This window comes from Aethalodelphis obliquidens, unplaced genomic scaffold, assembly GCF_003676395.1.
Source record: "Aethalodelphis obliquidens isolate GAN/ISIS:26980383/991018 unplaced genomic scaffold, ASM367639v1 scaffold90, whole genome shotgun sequence".
Taxonomy (NCBI): Eukaryota; Metazoa; Chordata; class Mammalia; order Artiodactyla; family Delphinidae; genus Aethalodelphis; species Aethalodelphis obliquidens.
The window spans coordinates 4,197,827-4,223,156 of record NW_020838034.1 but is presented as its reverse complement, the minus strand read 5'-3'; the positions used below and the strand labels follow the sequence as shown (position 1 = coordinate 4,223,156).

The 25,330-nt window shown below is 39.8% G+C and overlaps 1 protein-coding gene across 2 annotated transcripts in view; it reads left to right on the top strand.

Annotated features, from left to right (window-relative positions):
- Positions 1–25,330, top strand: part of IFI16 (interferon gamma inducible protein 16) — a 73,151-nt gene that overhangs the window by 23,208 nt on the left and 24,613 nt on the right. The window contains exons 2-7 of one of the 2 annotated variants that reach the window (XM_027095253.1): positions 789–868; positions 7,596–7,676; positions 8,623–8,760; positions 22,182–22,466; positions 23,390–23,523; positions 24,158–24,319. In XM_027095253.1, the coding sequence (XP_026951054.1) occupies positions 22,202–22,466; positions 23,390–23,523; positions 24,158–24,319 (561 nt within the window). In that variant the 5' untranslated portion in view covers positions 789–868; positions 7,596–7,676; positions 8,623–8,760; positions 22,182–22,201. Of the gene's footprint in view, positions 1–788; positions 869–7,595; positions 7,677–8,541; positions 8,761–22,181; positions 22,467–23,389; positions 23,524–24,157; positions 24,320–25,330 lie in introns of those variants that run through there. The other variant, XM_027095254.1, reaches the window with a different exon arrangement.

The window sequence follows — 25,330 nt, the reverse complement described above, 5'->3', positions numbered from 1 at the left end:
GCTGATATTTGGACACTATAGCTTCATTGAGGTTGGGGCTTGGTAGAGGGACATCGTTGCCTTTTTGGAAGCATATGTTTGGGGTTATAATTGGGAAAACCAGTGTGAAACTTTAGGTCGTTTCCTTGACATTATGAAACAATAAACATCAGGCCCAACTGACTCATGAGGCTCCTAGTACCTGGTGTATCTTCATCCCTTGATTCTAAGGCATGTACAATGGCCACATGGCCAGGAAGATGTAGGATCCAGGTGTCAGAGACACAACTTTTATGTCCCACATATACACACATCATTCCATTTTCCAGAGCCAATTCAATCACCCCAGAACCTCAGCTATGCCTGATAATGTCAAAGTAACCCTATGCTTTTTCTATCCCACCTCCCCTTCTTCCTGCCTACTTGATGTCCCAATTAGGGTCACTCTCCTGGCTTATCACCAGTTGCATTAACTTTTTCTATCATTTTGTAATTTTCCATCATCCACTGTGGTAAATGAGAAGTAGGAAAGGGACAAGAGTAAATTGGAACATTTCCGATTATGCAGGAAACCTCAGGGATCAAAGGACCACTTAGCACTGAAGAAATGTACCCAACTGTGCTGCATGTCACTATTAAATTCAAAAACAGACTCTTGAGAATGAAGAGAAAGCCTGCAGTTGCTTTTCGTAACACACAAATGGTTTGACAGGTTATTACCATTAAAAATTCATTAATAAATGATTAATATAAATGTTGGAATATAAATACCAGAATCACCATCCTGATCCCCCTGTTTTTGTCTTCAGGTGCCCTTCTGCAGTTCAGCACGAGGATGGTTCCTTCAGGCAGGCTTCCCATAGATATTGAAAGGTTAACTTACTATCAGGTATGGTGATCATTTTAATTTTTTTATCACAACCTCACCTGACTACCATCACCCCTGAATCAGCCTTGTCCCTAATATTGTCAGTATTTATGAAATTGACTAGATGTAGGCGTCAAGGAAGAGGGAAGAATTGGAGATGACTATGAGGTTTGGAGCCTAGGTCACTGGGAGGATTGTGGTTCCATTAACAGTAAAAGCAGAATCAGAAAGAGATGGTACTTAGGGGCCCAAGATTATCACTGATTTAGGATATGTGGAGTGTGAGTTTTTCATTATACATTTGGATAGAAATGACTTTTAGGGTGGCAGGTTTGTGGAGGATCTGGGCCCTTTGGGTTTGGAATTATTTTTTACACAAGTGCCTGAGAATCCCATACTTAATGAATGTGCATTGAAGTCTTACTTGATTCCAGTCCCAGTGTTGATTTTTTTTTCTTTTGTTTTTAAACAAGACAGATGCAGTTTCTACCCCTACAGAGTTTATATCTCAGGGAAGAAGGCAGATATTAGGCCTTAAACAATATGATGAGAGTGATAATGCGGATGATATTAATAATAATGCACAGTGTTTGCCAAGTGCTTTCTGTCTTTCAATGACTATGCTTAGTGCCTTAAGTACTTGAACTTTTTAAATTTTCACAGCACCGGCATGGATTAGGCACTGTCGGTCTCCAGTGGGGTAAGAGACGTTCCCAAGCTCACACAGGCGGTGGAGCGGGAATTCTAACTTCGTGCAGAGCCAGAGCCCGGGCACTTCTTCGCACAATGTCGATATATGGGAAGCCCTGGGTTTTATGGGGATGGACAGTTGGAGTACTTAACCCAAATTTAGGCTGGGAGGACTTGAAAATAATTTTGGAGAAAGTGAAATATAAAGAGAGATCTGGAGGTGAATAGGAATTAACCAAATGAAGGACGAGGGTGAAATGGAGGGCAGGTATGGTCAGGGTAGCCTGAGCTTAGTCTATTGGGACAGAGGGATGTGGGGAAAGGCCTGGCCACAGAGCATTATGGATAAGATGACCAGGAAGAGAACAGAAAGATGACCACACACCACGAACAAAGGGCCCGTGTTCACAAGGTAGGAAGAGAAGGAGGCCCTGAGAATATGATTTAGAAGCTGGAAAAGCCTTAGGATCGACTCTCAGGCTTTTATTATTGCCTCGCTTGTGTTACATTTTTACCTACTGTCTGTTTCAGGTCATTGTGACTCAACGTAAACAGGGGAAACCAGACTAAAATTATGGAATGAGGGGTAAATGGAGGAAATGACTAATTACCTAATGACTGTTTCTAGAAGGGTTTGTTGGGTCTGAACCCCACCCTTCTTGAAACACTCTCTGTCTTGCCTTCCAGAACCGCGCCAGCTGTTGCTTCTTTTCCATCCTGCTCTGGCCTTTCTTTGTAAGTCTCCCTTGCTGACTCTTCCTCTTCCGCCCAGCCACTTCCTGTCTGAGCTCTCTGTGGCTCCAAGGCCCACACTGTCTTCACTCAGCATGACGATCTCATCCTGTTCTACAGCATCGATTGCCGTCTGTATTCTGATGCTGTCCATTTTATTATCTAGAGTTCTGACCTTTCATCTAAGCTCCAGGGTCATATGTGCAATTAAATCTCCATTTACATCTCACAGGAACCTCAAATTCAACACTTCTAGCACTCAAGCCACGTCTCTTCACCTGTCCTGATGTACCCCACCTCCAGTGCTCTTATTCTCTGTAATGACTCCCCCGTCATTCACCCCATCATTCACCTATGCTCTTGAGCCAGAAATCCGTGAGTGATGAATGACTCCTATGTCTTTTGAATGGGTTTACAGCAGACATGTCATATTCATGGCTGCCCAACATCTTTTAAATAATTCACATGTAACAATTCCCACCTCCCAACTCAGAATTCAGACTCTCAAGTTCTCTTGCAGCCCAGTTGGATACATGTGGCATAGGTTTGCCCTGTCACCTGCTTCCAAGGGAGGCTTGATTTGGAAGTCCTCAGCAGGAGAACCAGGATGCACATGGGGCTTCCCTCTTGCTGATACAGCTGTTTTCAAAGATGTGTGGGTTTTAGGCGAATGCAGCAACCTAAAGGTCAACTTCCTGATATGGAAGTGGCATTCGTACTGCAGATTTCGTGAATAAGGTGAAGTCAGGTCTTGACATCTTGTGTGCAGTGGCAGAAGCACTGAGCTTGCTCATTCAGAGCAGTTTTGCTGCCTGGCTTGGAGTGTGTGAATATGGGCGGGGTAAGGAGGTGTGCAAAGCATGTGGCATTTTTTGTTTGCATGAGTTTAGACTTGATTTTGCTCCTTCAGCCTTCCCAATGATCTGAGAGGTTACTATCCTTTAATAAAGCCCCTCCAATTCATTAAATCATCACATTGTACAACAAATTGAAAAAGAAAGTACAACTAGCCATAGTCGATTGTGTAATTTGCAGTAAGAATCTTGAACAGTCTGAGGTTGTTGCTTCCTCTCTGGTAGAACATTTATCTGTATGTTGAGCTGTGTGAGAGCTGAGGGGAAGGATGTGGTGAGAAAGACCTAGAAACGGTGGTTATGGGTGAGTGCAGAGCCTGCCCCTCTAGGGTTTCTTTATTTGATCTGTCTGTACTCCTAAAAAAACGCTTTCTGTATATTGGTGTGTCAAGTCTATAAATTATGTGCAGATATTGCATAAGGCAGGGCAGAGTGATAGAAAGGAAATGGGCATTTAACAGAAAATAACTGAGTTTAAATTCTGTCTCCAGCACTGACTAGCTGGGTACCCTTGAACAAAAGCCTTAACGCCTTTCAGTTTTAGTTCCCTCATCGATGAGGTGTGGTTAATGTATTTACACATAGTGTGTTGAGAGGTTACATGAGATAACCTATGGAAGGCCCTACCACTTAAAGGCTAGTGATAAAGGTTAGCTCTCTGTGCCAGAGGCAATCAGGGACCCCAGGGAATAGATGACTTGTTGACTCTACATGGACAGTCCTGGAAATGGACTATTCCATTCTGCTGACCTGGGATTCTATTTTTTGTATTCCCACTTATTGAAATCTGATTCTTTCTGATAGGACCAGCCCAAATGCCCTTTTTCCCTAATGGAAACTTCCCCAATTCTCTTAGCTGGAAGTAGTTAATTCTATTTATAAAATACTATTATATCTTAATGTAGGTTGTGTTTGAAAGTTTGTGTAAAATTAATAGATCCTTAGGATAAGCAAGTGGAAAGATTCTGATACTTTAATCAGCATCTAGTAGAGCCCCTTATGTTTTAATTTAATCTTTTAACCTTTTTTTATTATTTATTAATTGAAGTATAGTTGAATTACAATGTTGTGTTAGTTTCAGGTGTACAGCACAGTGATTCAGAATATATATATATGTACATGTATACACACACACACACACACACACACACACACACACATATATATTCTTTTTTAGATCCTTTTCCCTTATAGGTTATCACAAACTATTGAGCAGAATTCCCTATGCTGTACAGTAGATCCTTTCTGGTTATCTATTTTATACATAGCAGTATGTGTACGTTAATCCCAAACTCCTAAATTATCCCTCCCCGGGGATAATTGGTAACCACAAGTTTGTTTTATATGAAACCCTTTTTCGTGTACATTGTGAGAGCCCCACATCTCACAAATACATGTGATTCCTTCCTTCCATTTCCCCAATACAGTCATTTCAAAATTCTTCAAAAAATTTTTGGCCAAATCAATGTTTGGTATTTTTGGCCAAATCAATGTTTGGTATTTTATATTACTATGACTATGTAAATAAAACTCACAGGTAAGCTATATACTGTATTGTGTTCCTTCCTTATGCGTCTTTAATGTTTTTCTGAAGTCAATGACATTTCTTTAATAGTTTGTTCAACTTTTTATGCCCTGGTCCCTAGGACTTTCTAAACTGCTAAAATTGTAAAATTCCCCTCAAAGCAAACTCACTTACTTTATAAGGGCCACTCACCACCTGCAGCACAGGCAGACCCCCTCCTTCCCGCACCCCCCGCCACTCTTTCTTTGGTCGGGAGTCCTCCTTGAGTTCCGTGTCCACCCCTTCCATCTGGACAAGCTGCTCTGCTCTCCAGCTCTGCACGAGTCAAGGTTCAGGGACTTCTCTTCATCGTTGTTCTGGGGATTCCCTGAACAATTTTGTTCCTTCCTTATACTTATGTGTAATTAATTGTCAGCTGGGTATAGAATACCAGGCTAAAAATTGTTTGCCTTCAAGTGGTAAAGCGATTGCGCCCCCCTCCCACCCGCCGTGTCTTCTAGCTTCTGGTGCTGCTGTCAAGAAGGCCATGCCATTATATACAATGGAATATTACTCAGCCATAAACAGAAACAAAATTGAGTTATTTTTAGTGGGGTGGATGGACCTAGAGTCTGTCATACAGAGTGAAGTAAGTCAGAAAGAGAAAAACAAATACCGTATGCTAACACATATATATGGAATCTAAAAAAAAAAAAAATGGTCATGAAGAACCTAGGGGCAAGACGGGAAGAAAGACTCAGACCTACTAGAGAATGGACTTGAGGATACAGGTAGGGGGAAGGGTAAGCTGGGACAAAGTGAGAGAGTGGCATGGACATATATACACTACCAAACGTAAAATAGATAGCTAGTGGGAAGCAGTGGCATAGCACAGGGAGATCAGCTCGGTGCTTTGTGTCCACCTAGACGGGTGGGGTAGGGAGGGTGGGAGGGAGACACAAAAGGGAGGAGATATGGGGATATATGTATATGTATAGCTGATTCACTTTGTTATAAAGTGGAAGCTAACACACCATTGTAAAGCAATTATACTCCAAAAAAGATGTTAAAAAAAAAAAAAAAGGCCATACCATTCTTATTCCTAATCCTTGGATGTGATCTGTTTTTTTTTTTTTTCTTCTGGAAGCTTTAAGACTTGCTCTCTCCTTGGTGTTTTGTGATTTTAAAATAATGTGCTTTTATATATGTTGTCCCCCCCCCCCCACCATTCAGCAAGCTAGATGTTAGTTCTTTGATAACTTCCTTTTCTTTATTGTCTTGGTTCATTCTTGCTTGGGCATCTATTATATATAACCACCTTGAGCTGGTTAATATTCACCCAAGCATAAACCTCTACACTTCTTTTCTCTCCCTTTTCTCCGTCTCATTGTCTTCTAGGTATACACTGAAAAGGAACTCCTCAAATTTATCCTCCACCACTCTATTAAATTTAATTTTTTTCTGCTATCACATTTAAAAGACACATCTCTAAAAACTCTTCTGTAAATTTCTTTATTTTTTCACATTTGTTAGCATGATCTTTTTATTTCATTGATACAATGCCTTCTATCTCTGATGACTCTCTCTCTCTCTCTCTCTCTCTCTCTCTCTCTCTATATATATATATATATATATGTAGTTTTCTTCTCCCTCATCCTTTGTCTTTGTTTCTTTTAAGTTCCTTTCTCTGCATGTTTTGTTCTTTTTCACATTAGGGGTTTTTCTGAACGTGATTCATGTCTGTTTACTTATATTTAAGAGTAAAAAGAGCACACATACACAAACTTTAAAAGTTACCTTTTTTTGTAAAAATGCTTAAGATTTACTCTCTTAGCAAATTTCAAGTATACAATACAGTATTATTAGCTATAGTCACCATGCTGTACATTAGATCCTTAAATCTTACTTATTGTTAAATATTTGTTGAATTAAAAAAAGTAGATAGAAGAATTTTCTTCCAAGCATGCAAAAACAAGAGAATGATTGGCTGTCTGTGCATGCGTGTGTACATGCACGTATGAGAGTGCATACATGTATGTGTATGTATACGTGTGTGTGTGTGTGTGTGTGTGTGTGTGTGTGTGTTTGGGTAATAAAAGCCAAACCTAAAGTTTGAGAAGAATATTATTCAGCTGAATTGCCAAAACCAGAGATTGATGTTAATCTGCACTCTCGAGTCCCTTGGTTATTCTAATTTCCTCTAATGCTGAATCCCACTGAATTTCCAAGCCAGTCGTGACCATGGCATGAAGTAACTAGCTCACTCCTCAGAGGAGTCTAGAATTTGTCTTGCTGCCATAGAACCAGCAACACACATACTAACTGTGCTGACATTTCCTACTCCCTTCCTATCTCGCCTCTCTAGCTGAACTGTCTTGGTTTGCACAACTGAGTGTCTGCCTCTATTTCCATGCCATACATTTCATCCTCCTGAGAGTGAAATTCTGTAAACCTTAACTAGGTTGGCAAAGTTAAGGTTTTTTAGCATTCCTTTGCTTCGTCTATTAAAATACCAACTGCACAATATGAATTATGGAGCATTGCTCTGAACTGTGTTTATTGATAACAGTAATCTGTGTGTTGTATACTGGAGTCTCTGCTGAGAACATTACTCCACATGAATTGATTATAAGAAAAGGGGCAGGAAAATGTTCTGAATTATGGCCATTCCTCCCATGTGTCCACTGCCCTCTGATCTCTGGAGTGGGATCTCCTGACCTCCCTAAAGTTCCTCTTTACGCATTACCTTAACACCAGCTCCATGCATCCACATAACAGCAACCTAAAACCTGTGACAGGAAACAGTGAACACCCACAGGTGTTTCTGGACCTCACTCCAGATCCTCTTTGCTTTTTCCTGACTTACTCCTACTTTGGTGAAGTTATTCAGATGGTTTCATATCCAGACTTCAACTATCCCTTCCATCGCTCTAGTTTGTATGAAAGTAATTGGCTTTCTTCTCTTTAGAAGACCTCGGATTATCTACAAACATTAGCTGTTTTAGGACCCATTTGCAGTCATGATCTCACTCTACTTGCAGATCAGCTGGTGAGTAACCACTATAAGGTCTGCTGGCTGGTGGCATTTATTCGACATCTCAGGGCGTACGGTACTCCGGAAGGCATCCACTGTCCTTCACAGAAGTAACACCGTAGACCGGAAGGTTTATCAGGCCCCTCTTATTCCAGAGGTTCAGTGTTCTTCCAGAATTTGCAAGGTTTCGAAGCTGTCATGATATAAGCCCACTAGCCACTTGTGTTTACCTTTGACTAATGCAGAAAGCATGATGAGTAAGCATGAGGTTAATCAGTGAAGTTAAGTAGCTAATCATAGTCAAGAGGGCCACTAATATCACATTCCTTTCTACATAATCTGAGGAAGGATTCACATATTTGTAATGACCTTCTACTTCTGTCAAGCTCCAGGTGTGTCAGTCATTAACTGGGTGAATGTTTTAGGTGCTATTTAAACCAACAGCTATTTTATAGAAAACTCACCCCTTCCAGGAGTTTCAGTCAAAAAGAGTAGAGATAGAGGGTTCTTCCAAGATCTCTTCTTGCCACTGCTACTCTGAGAACAGGAAGTAAGGGATAAGTGACCAGATGGCTTACCTTACTTCTTGTATATTTGAGAGTCATTCAAGGGAATATAGTTTTCTAATGACCCTCATGTAAGTCTGCTGGATAACAGAGTCCTAATGTTGGAACTCTTTTCATCTACTGACATTTATAATAAAAAAATTTTAAGTGTAACTTTGCCATAATTTTTCATTTTGATTAAGATATTTACAGGAAATAAACCGTTTATTTTCTCTGACTAATGAAACTGAAAGCTAAGAACGTTGGTGGGAGGAGTCTCAATACTGTTTCCTAACTTCTCTCTCTCCCCGGGAAAGCACCGTATGAGGAAGCCAGCACTAAGTCAAGTTTTTGTATAGCCAGTGCCCTTTTTCCTTGTTGTCTTTCAAAATACTTCTTTTTCCTCTGCCCTTCAGGAGATTATAAAATTCTGAAGTTCAGTCTCTGAGAGCTTTACTGATTTATCGTCCTACTTAAGCAAAATAAGCAGTGATTCTTGCATATCTGAAGAAAACCTCAACATCTAGACTACTGTGGAGGACATTTTCACTGAGGTAAGACTGGTAGGGATTTCTTTAGAGAGCTGTGGGTACCTGGTTGGTAGCCTCAAGGTGAGAAGGGGAGCTTTAGTCATGAAGAATTTGGGGGGAAATGTTTTATATCAACTATACTCAGAAAAGTGAAAACAGCAGTAGCTTGATTCTAATCCTTTACTGCCTAGGCAAATAATAGACATTTTATTCCACTACAACTGAAGCCTGAACAAAGGGAGATGCATTTTGACTATAGAAGATATTATAATCTATTCCCCAGGCAACTAGCGGCATGAGCTATATTTAGAGCAAAGGTTTGGTTTCCTTCCCTGGAAGATGCACAGGAAACTTGGTGGCTGTGGTGGGGGCCTCGGTGAAAGTCAAGATAGGGGCATGATAAAAGTATCATAAAATAATATTGAGTAAAAAAATACATCTGGATATAAAAGTGTATTGTATGGCATTGTCCTAATTTTAGAAAACACACACACACAGAGAAGAGCAGACAAGTTTCAATTCCGCAAGTACAGTTATATAAAACATGGCTTCTTTACCTCTCTTAAGACAGTTTACTTTTTCTTTTAGACTCCATTTTACACCAGCTGCCAGTGTTGTTATTTCAGTTTCTTTTAGGATTCCTTTCTGCCTTCCTGAAAATTAATACTTTTTTTTTTCTGGTGGCAAGGCATAGGAGAGAGGCAATTACAAATAGATTTCTATTGTCTACTTTTAGAATTGTTTAAAGACTTTCTGTATGGCCTGATACAGTAATATTTTATATGTGCTTGACTAGAATATAAAATTTTTAATATTCATTTCAGAATCTTATGTATATTAGATAAATGCTGTTAATTACACTTATTATATTTACTTTTAATAGGCAAATACACAATTAAAACTGTTGTATTTCCCTAGGAGGTGGACGTTTTATCATTGTGTTGTGCTCTGATGATACTTTTTATCTTCAGATCTATTTAAAACCACAGTAATATAGATAAACTGGTTTTCTTTTACTTACTCTTTGCATGATAAATATTTTACTTTTCCACCTTTAAGTGATCTTTTGTTAACAATACATTGGCAGATTTCTTAAATCCAAGTTGACCAATTTGTCACTTAAGCTTAACCGGTTAGAACCTTTATGCTGATAATTAACATATATTGTCTTGTATCTGCTTTCTTCTTTTCAATTTATGATACTTCTATATTCTCCTTTTTTGATTTGTTTTTTACTTATACCCCCATCTGACTTACCATTTAAGACAAATACATTAGTGAACTGTCATATTCTTTGTCCTCCCTCTCTCCCTCCACCATGTTGATATACTTCCTGCTTCTCTTCTCTTCAGTCAGGGCTTTATTTATTTTTAAGGCATAGACACACCTAATCAAGTTAAGTTTTCACCCTTACTTACCTTTCAGCTTACAGTTTTTCTTGACTTTATATATTAATTTTTACTGACTATTATTTCCAATAAATGTTTCCATGTGGGTCTTTGTCTGCCAAAACTACCAATGCCTCGAATGCAATAGTGTTTGAGGCCCTCATATTTAAGTATCATTTAGACTAGATTAAAAATTCTACTCTAAAAATTATTTTCCCCTCAAGATAGATGGGGAGTACCTCTTCTCTTACCCCTGGGACTAGATATGTTTTGAAATTCACAATCTAGAAACTTCAGAGAGGCTATTTAATGAATCTAAATGATTATCTGGGGAAAGGGAGCTAAGGTCTGCATTTTCTATTTTTTTCTTCCAGTTTTATTGAGACATAATTGACATATGGCGCTGTATGAATTTAAGGTGTGCAGCATAGTGTTTGATTTATATCCATTATGAAACGATAAGCATAATAAGTTTAGGCAACATCCATCATCTCATATAGATACAAAATTAAAGAAGTACAAAAAAATTTTCTTTTTCTTATGAAGAGAACTCTTAGGATATACTCTCATAATAACTTTCATATATAACATACAGCAGTGGTAATTATATTTATCATGTTGTACATTACATCCCTAGTACCTATTTATGTTATAAAAGGAAGTTCTCACCTTTTTCCTGACTTCATCCAATTCCCTTTCTCCTCACAGTTTACCACAAATCTAATTTCTTTTCTATGAGTTTGTTGTTTGTTTGTTTGTTTGTTTTTGCAGTATAACTGACCTACAACATTGTGGTAGTTCCTGTTATGCAACATAGTGATTATTTCTTTCTTTTTTTTTTTTTTTACATCTTTATTGGAGTATAATTGCTTTACAATGGTGTGTTAGTTTCTGCTGTATAACAAAGTGAATCAGCTATACATATACATATATCCCCATATCTCCTCCCTCTTGCGTCTCCCTCCCTCCCACCCTCCCTATCCCACCCCTCTAGGTGGTCACAAAGCACTGAGCTGATCTCCCTGTGCTGTGTGGCTGCTTCCCACTAGCTATCTATTTTACATTTGGTAGTGTATATATGTCCTTGCCACTCTCTCAGTTCGTCCCAGTTTACCCTTCCCCCTCCCCGTGTCCTCAAGTCCATTCTCTACGTCTGCATCTTTATTCGTGTCCTGCCCCTAGGTTCATCAGAACCATTTTTTTTTTTAGATTCCATATATATGTGTTAGCATACAGTATTTATTTTTCTCTTTCTGACTTACTTCACTCTGTATGACAGTCTCTAGGTCCATCCACATCACAACAAATAACTCAATTTCATTTCTTTTTATGGCTGAGTAATATTCCATTGTATATATGTGCCACATCTTCTTTATCCATTCATCTCTCGATGGACACTTAGGTTGCTTCCATGTCCTGGCTATTGTAAATAGAGCTGCAATGAACATTGTGGTACCTGACTCTTTTTGAATTATGTTTTTCTCAGGGTATATGCCCAGTAGTGGGATTGCTGGGTCATATGGTAGTTCTGTTTTTAGTTTTTTAAGGAACTCCACACTGGGCTCCATAGTGGCTGTATCAACTTACATTCCCACCAACAGTGCAAGAGGGTTCCCTTTTCCCCACACCCTCTCCAGCATTTATTATTTGTAGATTTTTTTAACGTCTTTATTGGAGTATAATTGCTTTACAATGGTGTGTTCGTTTCTGCTTTATAACAAAGTGAATCAGTTATGCATATACATATGTTCCCATATCTCTTCCCTCTTGCATCTCCCTCCCTCCCACCCTCCCTATCCCACCCCTCTATGTGGTCACAAACCAGTGAGCTGATCTCCCTGTGCTATGAGGCTGTTTCCCACTAGCTATCTATTTTACGTTTGGTAGTGTATATATGTCCATGCCAGTCTCTCACTTTGTCACAGCTTACCCTTCCCCCTCCGCATATCCTCAAGTCCATTCTCTAGTAGGTCTGTGTCTTATTCCCGTTTTACCCCTAGGTTCTTCATGACCTTTCTTTTTTTATTATTTGTAGATTTTTGATGATGGCCATTCATTTCTCTAATGATTAATGATGTTGAGCATTCTTTCATGTGTTTGTTGGCAATCTGTATATCTTCTTTGGAGAAAAGTCTATTTAGGTCTTCTGCCCATTTTTGGATTGGGTTGTTTGTTTTTTTGATATTGAGCTGCATGCTTGTAACTTTTGGAGATTAATCCTTTGTCAGTTGCTTCATTTGCAAATATCTTCTCCCATTCTGAGGGTTGTCTTTTCTTCTTGTTTATGGTTTCCTTTGCTGTGCAAAATTTTAAGTTTCATTAGGTCCCATTTGTTTATTTTTGTTTTTATATCCATTTCTCTAGGAGGTGGGTCAAAAGGATCTTGCTGTGATCTATGTCATAGAGTGTTCTGCCTATGTTTTCCTATAAGAGTTTTATAGTGTCTGGCCTTACATTTAGGTCTTTAATCCATTTTGAGTTTATTTTTGTGTATGGTATTAGGGAGTGTTCTAATTTCATTCTTTTACATGTAGCTGTCCACTTTTCCCACCACTACTTATTGAGGAAACTCTCTTTTCTCCATTGTATATTCTTGCACCTTTATCAAAAATAAGGTGACCATATGTGTATGGGTTTATCTCTGGGCTTTCTATCTAGTTCCAGTTACCTATATTTCTGTTTTAATTGCAGTACCATAGTGTCTTTTTTTTTTTTTTTTTTTTTTGCGGTACGCGGGCCTCTCACTGTTGTGGCCTCTCCTGTTGTGGAGCACAGGCTCTGGACGCGCAGGCTCAGCGGCCATGGCTCACGGGCCCAGCCGCTCCGCGACATGTGGGATCTTCCCGTACTGGGGCACGAGCCCATGTCCCCTGCATCGGCAGGCGGACTGTCAACCACTGCACCACCAGGGAAGCCCATAGTGTCTTGATTACTGTAGCTTTGTAGTATAGTCTGAAATCAGGGATCATGGTACCTCCAGCTTTGTTCTTCTTTCTCAAAATTGTTTTGGCTGTTTGAAGTCTTTTGTGTTTCCATACAAATTTTAGATTTTTTTGTTCTAGTTCTGTGAAAACTGCCATTGGTAGTTTGATAGGGATTGCATTGTATCTGTAGAGTGCTTTGGGTAGTTTAGTCATTTTTTTTTTTTTTATGATTTTTTTTTTTAACATCTTTATTGGAGTATAATTGCTTTACAATGGTATGTTAGTTTCAGCTTCACAACAAAATGAATCAGTTATATATATACATATATTCCCATATCTCTTCCCGCTTGCGTCTCCCTCCCTCCCACCCTCCCTATCCCACCCCTCCAGGCGGTCACAAAGCACCGAGCTGATCTCCCTGTGCTATGCGGCTGCTTCCCACTAGCTATCTACCTTACGTTTGGTAGTGTTTTTAATAATATTAATTCGTTCAATCCATGAACATTATATCTTTCCATTTTTTTGTGTTGTCTTCAATTTCTTTCATCAGTGTCTTATAGTTTTCCAAATACAGTTCTTCTACCTCCTTAGTAGATTTATTCTTAAGCATTTTATTCTTTTTGATGTGATTGTAAATGGGATTTTTTTCTTAATTTCTGTTTTTGATAGTTCATTGTTAGTGTATAGAAATGCAACAGATTTCTATATATTAACTTCATATCCTGCAACTTAAGTGAATTCATTGGTGAGTTTCAGTAGGTTTTTTGTGGTGTCTTTAGGATTTTCTATGTATAATATAATTTCATCTGCAAACAGTAACAGTTTTAATTTTTCCTTTACAATTTGGATTCCTTTTATATTTCTTTGTTTCTAGTTTGGTTGCTGTGACTAGGACTTCTAATACTATGTTAAATAAAAGTGGTGAGAGTGGCCACTCTTATTCAACATAGTTTTGGAAGTTTTAGCCACAGCAATCAGAGAAGAAAAGGAAATAAAAGGAATCCAAATAGGAAAAGAAGAAGTAAAGCTGTCACTGTTTGCAGATGACATGATCCTATACATAGAGAACCCTAAAGATGCTACCAGAAAACTACTAGAGCTAATCAATGAATTTGGTAAAGTGGCAGGATACAAAATTAATGCACAGAAATCTCTGGCATTCCTATATACTAATGATGAAAAATCTGAAAGTGAAATCAAGAAAACACTCCCATTTACCATTGCAACAAAAAGAATAAAATATCTAGGAATAAACCTACCTAAGGAGACAAAAGACCTGTATGCAGAAAATTATAAGACACTGATGAAAGAAATTAAAGATGATACAAATAGATAGAGAGATATACCATGTTCTTGGATTGGAAGAATCAACATTGTGAAAATGACTCTACTACCCAAAGCAATCTATAGATTCAATGCAATCCCTATCAAACTACCACTGGCATTTTTCACAGAACTAGAACAAAAAATTTTGCAATTTGTATGGAAACACAAAAGACCCCGAATAGCCAAAGCAATCTTGAGAACGAAAGAAGGAACTGGAGGAATCAGGCTCCCTGACTTCAGACTATACTACAAAGCTACAGTTATCAAGACGGTATGGTACTGACACAAAAACAGAAAGATAGATCAATGGAACAGGATAGAAAGCCCAGAGATAAACCCATGCACATATGGACACCTTATCTTTGATAAAGGTGGCAGTAATGTACAGTGGAGAAAGGACAGCCTCTTCAATAAGTGGTGCTGGGATACTGGACAGGTACATGTAAAAGTATGAGATTAGATCACTCCCTAACACCATACACAAAAATAAGCTCAAAATGGATTAAAGACCTAAATGTAAGGCCAGAAACTATCAAACTCTTAGAGGAAAACATAGGCAGAACACTCTATGACATAAATCACAGCAAGATCCTTTCTGACCCACCTCCTAGAGTAATGGAAATAAAAACAAAAATAAACAAATGGGACCTAATGAAACTTCAAAGCTTTTGCACAGCAAAGGAAACCATAAACAAGACCAAAAGACAACCCTCAGAATGGGAGAAAATATTTGCAAATGAAGCAACCGACAAAGGATTAATCTCCAAAATTTACAAGCAGCTCATGCAGCTCAATAACAAGAAAACAAACAACCCAATCCAAAAATGGGCAGAAGACCTAAATAGACTTTTCTCCAAAGAAGATATACAGACTGCCAACAAACACATGAAAGAATGCTCAACATCATTAATCATTAGAGAAATGCAAATCAAAACTACAATGAGACATCATCTCACACCAGTCAGAATGGCCATCATCAAAAAATCTAGAAACAATAAATGCTGGAGAGGGTGTGGAGAAAAGGGAACACTCTTGCACTGCTGGTGGGAATGTGAATTGGTTCAGCCACTATGGAGAACAGTATGGAGGTTCCTTAAAAAACTACAAATAGAACTACCATGTGACCCAGCAATCCCACTACTGGGCATATACCCTGAGAAAACCAAAATTCAAAAAGAGTCATGTACCAAAATGTTCATTGCAGCTCTATTTACAATAGCCCGGAGATGGAAACAACCTAAGTGCCCATCATCGGATGAATGGATAAAGAAGATGTGGCACATATATACAATGGAATATTACTCAGCCATAAAAAGAAACGAAATTGAGCTATTTGTAATGAGGTGGATAGACCTAGAGTCTGTCATACAGAGTGAAGTAAGTCAGAAAGAAAAAGACAAATACCGTATGCTAACACATATATATGGAATTTAAGAAAAAAATGTCATGAAGAACCTAGGGGTAAAGCAGGAATAAAGACGCAAACCTCCTAGAGAACGGACTTGAGGTTATGGGGAGGGGGAAGGGTGAGCTGTGACAGGGCGAGAGAGAGTCATGGGCATATACACACTAACAAACGTAGTAAGGTAGATAGCTAGTGGGAAGCAGCCGCATGGCACAGGGATATTGGCTCGGTGCTTTGTGACAGCCTGGAGGGGTGGGATAGGGAGGGTGGGAGGGAGGGAGATGCAAGAGGGAAGACATATGGGAACATATGTTTATGTATGACTGATTCACTTTGTTATAAAGCAGAAACTAACACACCATTGTAAAGCAATTATACCCCAATAAAGATGTAAAAAAAAAAAAAAAGTAGTGAGAGTGGGCATCCTTGTCTTGTTCATGTATATATGATTATTTTAACTTGCTGACCTCTTAAGTTTAAACACATTTTAACAACACTGCATTTCCTCCCCCCTTTCCACATTTATAATTTTGACATCATATTCACATCTTTTTGTTTCCCTTAACAACTTATTGCAGATGTAGATGATTTTACAACTTTTGTCTTTTAACCTTCCTACTAGCTTTATACATGGCTAATATATGACCTTTACTGTATATTTGCATTTACGAATGAGATTTTTTTCCTTTTATGTTTCATGTTTCTTTTCTTTTTACTTGGAAAAGTCCCTTTAACATTTCTTTTAAAGCCAGTTTGCTGGTGCTGAACTCTTTTAGCTTTTGCTTGCCTGTAAAACTTTTAATCTCTCCATAAAATCTGAATGAAAGACTTGCTGGCAAGAGTATTCTTGGTTGTAGATTATTCTTTTTCATCACTTTAAACATATCATGCCACTCCCTTCTGGTCTGCAGAGTTTCTGCCGAAAAGTCAGCTGATAGCCTTATGGGAATTCCCTTGTATGAAACCTGTTGTTTTCCCTTGCTGATTTTAATATTTTCTCCTTATCTTTAATTTTTGCCATCTTAATTACAGTGTGTCTTGGTGTGGTCCTCTTTGGGTTGATCCTGTTTGGGACTCTCTAGGCTTCCTGTCTGTTTCCTTACACAGGTTAAGGAAGTTTTCAGCTATTAATGTCTTCAAATATGTTCTCTGCCCCTTTTTCTCTCTCTTCTCCTTCTGGGACCCTCCTATGATATGATGAATGATAACATGTTTGATGTTGTCCCAGAGTTCTCTTAAACTGTCCTCATTTCTTTCTTTCTTTTTTTTAATTTTTGTTCAGCTTCAGTGATTTCCATTATTCTGTCTTCCAGCTCACTGATCTGTTCTACTGTATCATTAGCTCTACTGTTGATTCTTTCTGGTTTATTTTTCATTTCAGTTATTTTATTCTTCATCTCTGTTTGATTCTTCTTTATATTTTCTAATTTTTTGTTAAAAACGTCTAACTTTCCATTCTGTTCATCCAATCTTCTCCCGAGTTCTTTGAGCATCTTTATGGTCACCTCTGTGAACTATTTATTGGGTAGGTTGCCTATGTCCACTTCACTTAGTTGTTCTTCTGAGGTTTTATTTTGTTCCTTCATTTGGAACATATTCCTCTATAGCTTCATTTTACCTAATTTCTTCTTTTATTTCTGTGTATTTGGTACGTTGGTTATGTTTCCTGACCTTGGAGAAGTAGTCTTTTGTAGAAGATGTCCTATTTGTCCCAGCAGTGCACTCCCTTCTGGTCACCAGAGCTATATGCTCTAGGGCTGCAGTCCCCAACTTTTTGGCACCAGAGACCAGTTTCATGGAAGACAATTATTCCACAGACTGAGGTGGGGGGAATGGTTTTGGGATGATTCAAGCGCATTACATTTATTATGCTCTTTATTTCTATTATTATTACAATGTGATATATAATGAAATAATTATACAACTCACCATAATGCAGAATCAGTGGGAGCCCTGAGTGGTTTTCCTGCGACTAGATGGTCCCATCTGGAGATGATGGGAGACAGTGACAGCTGAAGTGTGTTGCTCATGTCCAGTCTACTCTATAATCTTGTTTTGGTTGCTGACACTGCAGAAAACCCTGCTTCACAAAGATAGGATGTTGGAAATGGAAGCAGGCTTTCCAGTGCTTTTGTGGCAATTTAAGGATATTCCACCTTGACTTTAATCCAGACTGCATGGAGATTTGAAGTTGTCTCAAACATACTTTTAAGGCCACTGTCATTTGCAGTCTCAAGCAGTCGATCGTCTTCTAGCATGAACAAAATCGATTCACCTGGCTTACTCACAAATGAGTTGTAGATCCATTCCTTCCCAGTTTGGGGGTCTTTTGTGGTTGGGAAGTAATGCTCAAACTCTCTAGAAAGCTGAGATAGGTGATCATGCACCAGCTGGGAGAAAGAAGGCCCTGGCTCAGTCTCTCAGAATCTCTGCTAATGTTTGAAACATATCAAATATCCCAATGTTCACTCGTCACCCCCCTAATTCCAGTTTGGCTTTGAATGAAGTCACTTTATCTGCTGACTTGAACACAGTTGTAGCTCTCCCCTGAAGTGACAGATCGAGTTTGTTGAGCAGGTTGAAAACATCACACAAGTAAGCAAGTTTGAGACCCATTTTGTGTCACTGAAATTTGCCGCCAATGGTGACTGTTTTTCTAAAAGAAATCTCTGAGGCAGCTCTCATAACTCAAAAACTCTCACCAGTGATCTACTTTTAGAAAGCCATCTCACTTCTGTGTATAAGAGAAGATGTGTGTACTCTGTGCCCATCTCCTCACAGAGCTACGTGAACAAATGTGAGTTAAGGGCATGTACTTTAATGTGGCTGATAATTTTAATCGCATCCTGCAAAACGTTGTTACGTTCAGGTGACATTTTTCGGCTAACCAGCATTTCTCTATGGATGACACAGTGCGTAGACTCACATTCAGAAGCGACCCAGTTGACCTGAGTAGTGAAACCAGAAAGCTGTCCAGTCATGGCAGCCACTCTGTCTGTGCATATACCAACACAAAATGACCAGTTCAGTTTTCCTGATATGTAATCATTCAAAGACTTGAATAGTTCTGCAGCTGTGGTGTTGGTTGGCAACAAAAGTGCACATAACATATCCTCATGCAAATCCTCCTGAAAAATATATCACACAGAAACAAGCATTGTTGCTTTGTTGTCAGCATCGGTAGACTCATCAACCTGGATTGTATACCACGGTGACTCGTTAATCCTCTCTAACAATTGTGCCTCAATATCCTCTGCTATTTCATCAATTCATCTAGTTATGGTGCAGCCGAAAGAGGAACAGGTGCCACCTTTGAACTGCAGCCTCTCCTAAAAGTTCACAACAAATGTCCTTAGCAGCAGGCAGGATCAACTGTTCACCAATAGTAAAGGGCTTCTTAGCTTTAGCAATGCAATTAGCCATTAAGAATGATGCTCTCAGTGCAGACACATGTGATGAAGTGGTGGCCTTCGATAATTGCTTCTGTTCTTTGTGTTCACGTTTTTTTGTTTTGAAAAAATCCAAAGGCTTGTCTTTTCATGCAGGGTGCTTTGTCTCCATGTGGTGAAACAGTTTTGAAGGTTTCGTGGCTTCGTTGGATAGCTGGTCACCGCATATTATGCAAAGTGGGCTTGGAGAATGTGAATCACCTGTTGCAATGAACCCGTAATTTAAGTAGGACTCTTGGTATTTTCTTTTAAATGCAGCTTTCATTTTGTTGGCAGTCTTAAGAGTCTTCTGCTGTCTCATCATTGGGTCTTTCCCCATTTTCAAAGAAGCTCTCCAGTGACTTTTGTTTTTTACTCATTTTGGCTAGGGTTAGCTTGCGGGCTTGCCAAAACTGTGACTGAGACAAGTGCACAATGCGGGAAAGAGGCATGGACAGAAGTAGTAAATAAAATAATGGGCCAGCCATGTGCAGACTAAAATAAGTGTCGGATTCTGGCTTAAGCTCTGCCACCAGATGCAGCTGTACAATTGAAGTACATCAATTCACTTGCCACTATAAAGCCTACCACCAGATGCAGCTTGTCACTTGCCACTCACTGATAGGGTTTTGATATGAGTCTGCAAGCAATTGATTTATTATGGTCTCTGTGCAGTCAAACCTCTCTGCTAACGATAATCTATATTTGCAGCTACTCCCCAGTGCTAGCAACACTGCCTCAGCTCCACCTCAGATCATCAGGCATTAGATTCTCATAAGGAGTGCACAACCTAAATCCTTCACATGCGCAGTCACAGTAGGGTTCGCGCTCCTATGAGACTCTAGCGCGGTCGCTGATCTGACAGGAGGTGGAGCTCAGGCAGTAATGTGAGCAATGGGGAGCAGTTATAAATACAGATGAAGCTTTGCTTGCTTGCCCGCTGCTCATCTCCTGCTGTGAAGCCCTGTTCCTAATAGGCCATGGACTGGTACCTGTCTGTAGCCCAGGGTTCGGGGGCCCCTGCTCTAGGGGTTCACCCTATGAGGGCTATGCAAGTCTTCTTTTGTGGTCGGCTGACTATCGTGTATAGTCTGGTAGGTGTGGCTGACCCCAGTTGGTTGCCAGGCCCTGCCTTGTGCTAAGGACAATGGTTGGTGAGTCTGGGTAACAAGGTGACCGGCTGTGCAACCTTGGGGGTCCCAGGGACAGTGCTGGCCCATTGGTGGGCAGGCCAACAGGCTACAGGTTCTGGCGTGTCCCAAAACTGGTGCTGGCCACTAGTGAGTGGGGTTTGGTCATGGGGCAGCTGGCTGAGGGGTCCAGTGTGTCTCAGAACTGGTGTTGGCCTGTTGGTGGTTGGGTCTGGGGCCCAGTGGCCCCAGGGCTGGAGTCAGCTTGCTAAAGGACAGGACCAGGGACCAGGGCTTACTGGGACTAGTGCCGGCTCACTGGTGGGTCGGCCACTGGCTACAGGACCCTGGAGGTCCTGAAGCTGGTATAAGCCTGTTGGTCATTGGGGCCAAAGCCTAGGGCCACTGGCTAAGGGGTCCATGGTGTCCCAGAATTGGTTTCGACCTACTGGCAGGCAGGTCAATGGCCCAGGAGATTCTTGGGCTGTTTCAGGCCTGCTGGTGGATTGGCTGGTTTCTGATAAGGCAGCACTGTGGTGGTCCTGGGCCAGTGTGGGCTCATCACTCTATGGGCCTGATCTCACTGAGGATGCTCCTGATCTCTCAAGAAGGAATAATTCACAACCCTGGGAATTTGAACATTCCAATTATAGAAGAGGTACACAAACACATGTTTCCTAACTAAAAGAATTCATGACTTGAAACAGAAAACTGGAATGCACACCATACACTGAGTGCCATCAAGGAGGTGCACAGGGCGGTGCTAAAGAGGCCCAGAGAGTGACACTCCCTCCCAAGTCAGGCCCCTGGCAGCTTTCAGAAGACAAAGCCTCAGCTGAGTCTTGAATGCTCTAAGGAGGTATTCAGAGGAAGAGAGATGGGAATGGCTTTCTAGGCCTTGGGAAGGGAATTAACAAAGTCATGAAATATGAAAAGGTAAGGTGTGGTGTGTATTTCTAGAGCAAAAATTACAATAAATAAATAATAAAAATTACAGAGGTAAAGAAAGGCAGATAATTCAAGGCATTTTAAGCCAGGCTATGGAGCAAGAACTTTTTCAAAGAGAAAATGGGAAACTGTTGAAGGATGTCAAGTGAGCTAGAACTGTGGCTTTATAGAGAGATATCTGGCTCTATGAAAAGAACTGATTAGAGAAATTAAGCCTGGAAGGAGAAAAATCAAGCAGCCATCGAAATAATTCCAGCCAATAAATGCTGTGATCCTGTCTAAGAGAGAAGGGAGAAGTCCAACAAAGGGACACTGATATGGGCACATAGGACACAGAGAACATGGTCCACGCCCCAGGGAGAGATGATGCTAATAAGAACTGACTAGGGAAGTGCCAAGTGGATGGACTAGGGTTGGTACCCAGCGTGGAGCTGTAGTGCTATGGCAGAAGGATATTTGTATAAGGTGAGAGGTTGCAGCCCGTTTTGTTCATAGGCCACTTCAGACATGGTGGAAAGAGTCATGAACCAACAAGGCAGACATTCAAGAAGTAGGCTGCAGCTCCAATAAAGGATGGGAGGAGGAATCAGGGACTTTGACACTGCATAGTCCATACTTGACACACTGCAACCATTGCTTATTTCTGGACCTCCTTCCACCATACCCACCCTTAAACCAACTCAAGATCATCATTAAAATGGGAGAATTTCTTAGAAGTTTCTCATACAGCAGTTTTCAACCCATTTTCTGCAGTAACACATCTGGTAATAGTCTCTTTTTGTCACACACACCCATGGATAATACTTTGACATATGCCGTTAACTCACATAGATATAACCAGTCTTTTAAATTGTCTGTATAAAGGTGTAACACTGTATGTTATTTTTCTCTTGCAGGCACATCCCTAACTTGAGAGATGGGGAGTGAATTCAAAAGAATTGTTCTGCTGAAAGGATTTCAGCACATCAGTGATTATCAGTTTAGCATGATTAAGAGTTTACTGGCCAAGGATTTAAAACTGACTAGTAAAATGCAAGATGACTATGACAGAATTAAGATTGCTGACTTGATGGAAGTAAAGTACCCTGGGGCTGCCTGTGTTGAAAAATTAATAGACTTGATCAAAGATATAGAAGAAATTAAAGACCTTGCTAAAACTCTTCGAAAGGAGAGGTTAAAAGGTACTTGGAAGAACCTCTTTCACACTCTCTCTGTACTGACCTCAACCTTAAATAGAACCCTGATTTGGTCAAAGTTTAGACCTCTGTTTCCCAACTTAGGACTCAGTAGCCATGACAATGGTAGTACTTCAGATGCCAACAAATTGACAACTTAGAGGATGCCTTTCCTACAAAGAGATCTGATGTGTTTTAGAGGGTGTATTTTGGGGGTGTGGGCAAAGGAAATATTAGAAGGAGCTGATGAGAAAGGCTGAGGCTTCCATACATTAGAAAGGTTAGACAATGATGAAACAAAATTAGAACATGTAGATTCTTGAAATATTTAAATCAGTTGATATGCATGCTCTATTATCATATTTACTCTATCATTTTTATACTTTCTAGAAAAACTCTGAGGCAGTACTTAAATAAAAACCTACCTCTGAGAGATGTGAAGAACTTGCCTCTTATAAAACCACTGGATTAGGAAAACATATTTTAAAAAGTCAAAGTCTAGTATCACCACTTTGTCCCATCACAAATTAGATTATATTCATTTTCTCTGGTTTCAGTAATTCAAATAGATCTTCTGTAGAAATTGACCCACCACTAGCATCATGAAAACTTTAGATTCTTAAAAGGAAAATATAGAATAAGTGGATTGTAAAAGTGTTCGACTGAGCTAGATAGGAGTCCAGAGGACAGGAAGAATATGCTTGTGGTACAGGGGACAAGAAGGGAAACCACTGAGGAAGTCTGAGCCAGTACCTATACCTATGCTGCTACTGCTGGCCACCTATGGCCAAGCTAGGCTAATGCAGTAGAGGCAGATACAAGCTTACCCAGAGCCACAAGCAGGAAGTGACAGGAAATAGTATTGAAGGTGCTTCAGGTATCTTAGACCATCTCCTCTGGATTTATCATGTTCTTTTTTACCACATCAGTTATTAGGAGAAGCAGAGCAAAAGAAGCAACTCCAGTGAAAAAAAGCAAGCTGAATAAACCCAGTCCTGACCAATCTATATCCACCACTGATAAAGCTTTGGGACCTGAATCAATCAAGGATACACCTGTGAAGGTAGGATGGCTAAGGTCCCACAAAAGGAGATTTTACTGTGGCTTTTCTACTTGTTACCTTCTTATGAACACTTAGTTCTTTATTCATTTCTCAACATGCAAATAAACGAATCAGAGAAAAAGGGATCCAGGGCCAGAGTGAAAATTAATTTTAGAGCCAATGAATTAATAGGTACTGATCACCCATTATGTTTCTGAACTACTGTGCACTTTAAATTGTATAATATAATTCCCTATGGTGGAAATATGAAATCATTACCCCTCTTTTAGATGTATATTAAAATAGCAAGCAGATTAGGAAAACAGCTTGCCAAAGCCTACTCAAAGAGACTAAATTCAAACTTAGATCTTCTAAATCCAAGTCCACTGCTCCTCTCATCAACACAGAAGTGAGTACAGGAATGACATGTATAAAATTTTCCTTACTATTTGTATGAAGCCAACATACATGTGCACTGCTTACCTTCTGGCCATCTCTTCAGACGATGGACTATATGTAGTTCCCTGGAGTTCCCAAGGACATAAATTTTAGTATAATTAGAATCTAATAATAAAAATTTGATTTTCTCAGTAGTAAAGATGTGTTTCTTTTATTATTGAAAAGTATTAACCGAGGGAAAAAACCCTACTTTCAGGGAAAGAAAACCACAAAAACTAATGAATCTAAGAGGATGAATCTAAAGAAGGATCAGAGTCAGCTTCCAGGATTGTTAGTAACCAGTACAGAGTCAACTGAGAGCCTTCCCCAGACTCCTCAAATGCTTCCACCAAACCCATCCAGCAGTTCTTCAACCAAGGTAGCGTTTTCCTGTTCCTAATATGTTCACCACCCTACATCATATTATAAGGATCCTCATGACCTTGAAAGAGTTTCTCAGTAATCCCTTACTATATAAAATGTCCTTATATAATAAAATCACCCATTAATTTATCAAATGCAGATATTGAGACCTCAATGTATTCTAAGTCCTGTGGCTTTTGGCAAGGTATGCATTTATGAAATAATTCCTGACCTCAAGAATGTGACTGTCTTATGTTTGGTCCTGAAATAAGGAATGGTAGTGGCCAGACAATTAGACATGACTATAAGGGTATGTTTCTCCCCTACATTTCAGTCTCCTTTCACCCCTTTCCCCTTAACCACGGGCCTAGACTAGTTCTCAGCATTATATGCTCTTTCCCATGTCAGGTGTTTGCACATAGGCTCTTTCCTTGATTGGGAATTCATTATCCCTATCTCTTCTCTGGCTCAAATGCTTTAAACCTTCAGGTACCAACCTGAATTCCTTCCCCAGGCAAGTCCTCACTGAAACAACCCCTTTCAAGAAAGGATCAGATACTCTCATTGTTTGGACACTTTACTATTCCTTTATAGTACTTATCACAACTGTGATAACTACATTTTTCTTTCCTTCTAGACAAGGAGCTCAGATTATAGGTAACCTGTCCCAGAGGAAGACAAGACAGGGGTGGGAAAGTGATTTCACACCTGTAGACATTGACTCCTATTCCAACCTGCTTTTTGTTTTGCCCTGTGGTTATATGCAACCCAGGACTATGGAGCCTGTATTTGAGATGAATGGGCATTAAAAGATGGCCCCAAGGCAACATGAAGGGTAGGCAAGAGCAGGATTTAAACCACTGTTCTCTAACATAGTTTCTCACCTATGAACCAAGCTGCCCTCTGACTCAGGCTGCATACCCACCACCCCCACCCCACACACACACATGCCCCTTGAAGACAGACCTCCCATATAAAGGGACTCTCTATTTGGGGTGTAGTTTCCTTGTTGTCATTTTTATTAGTT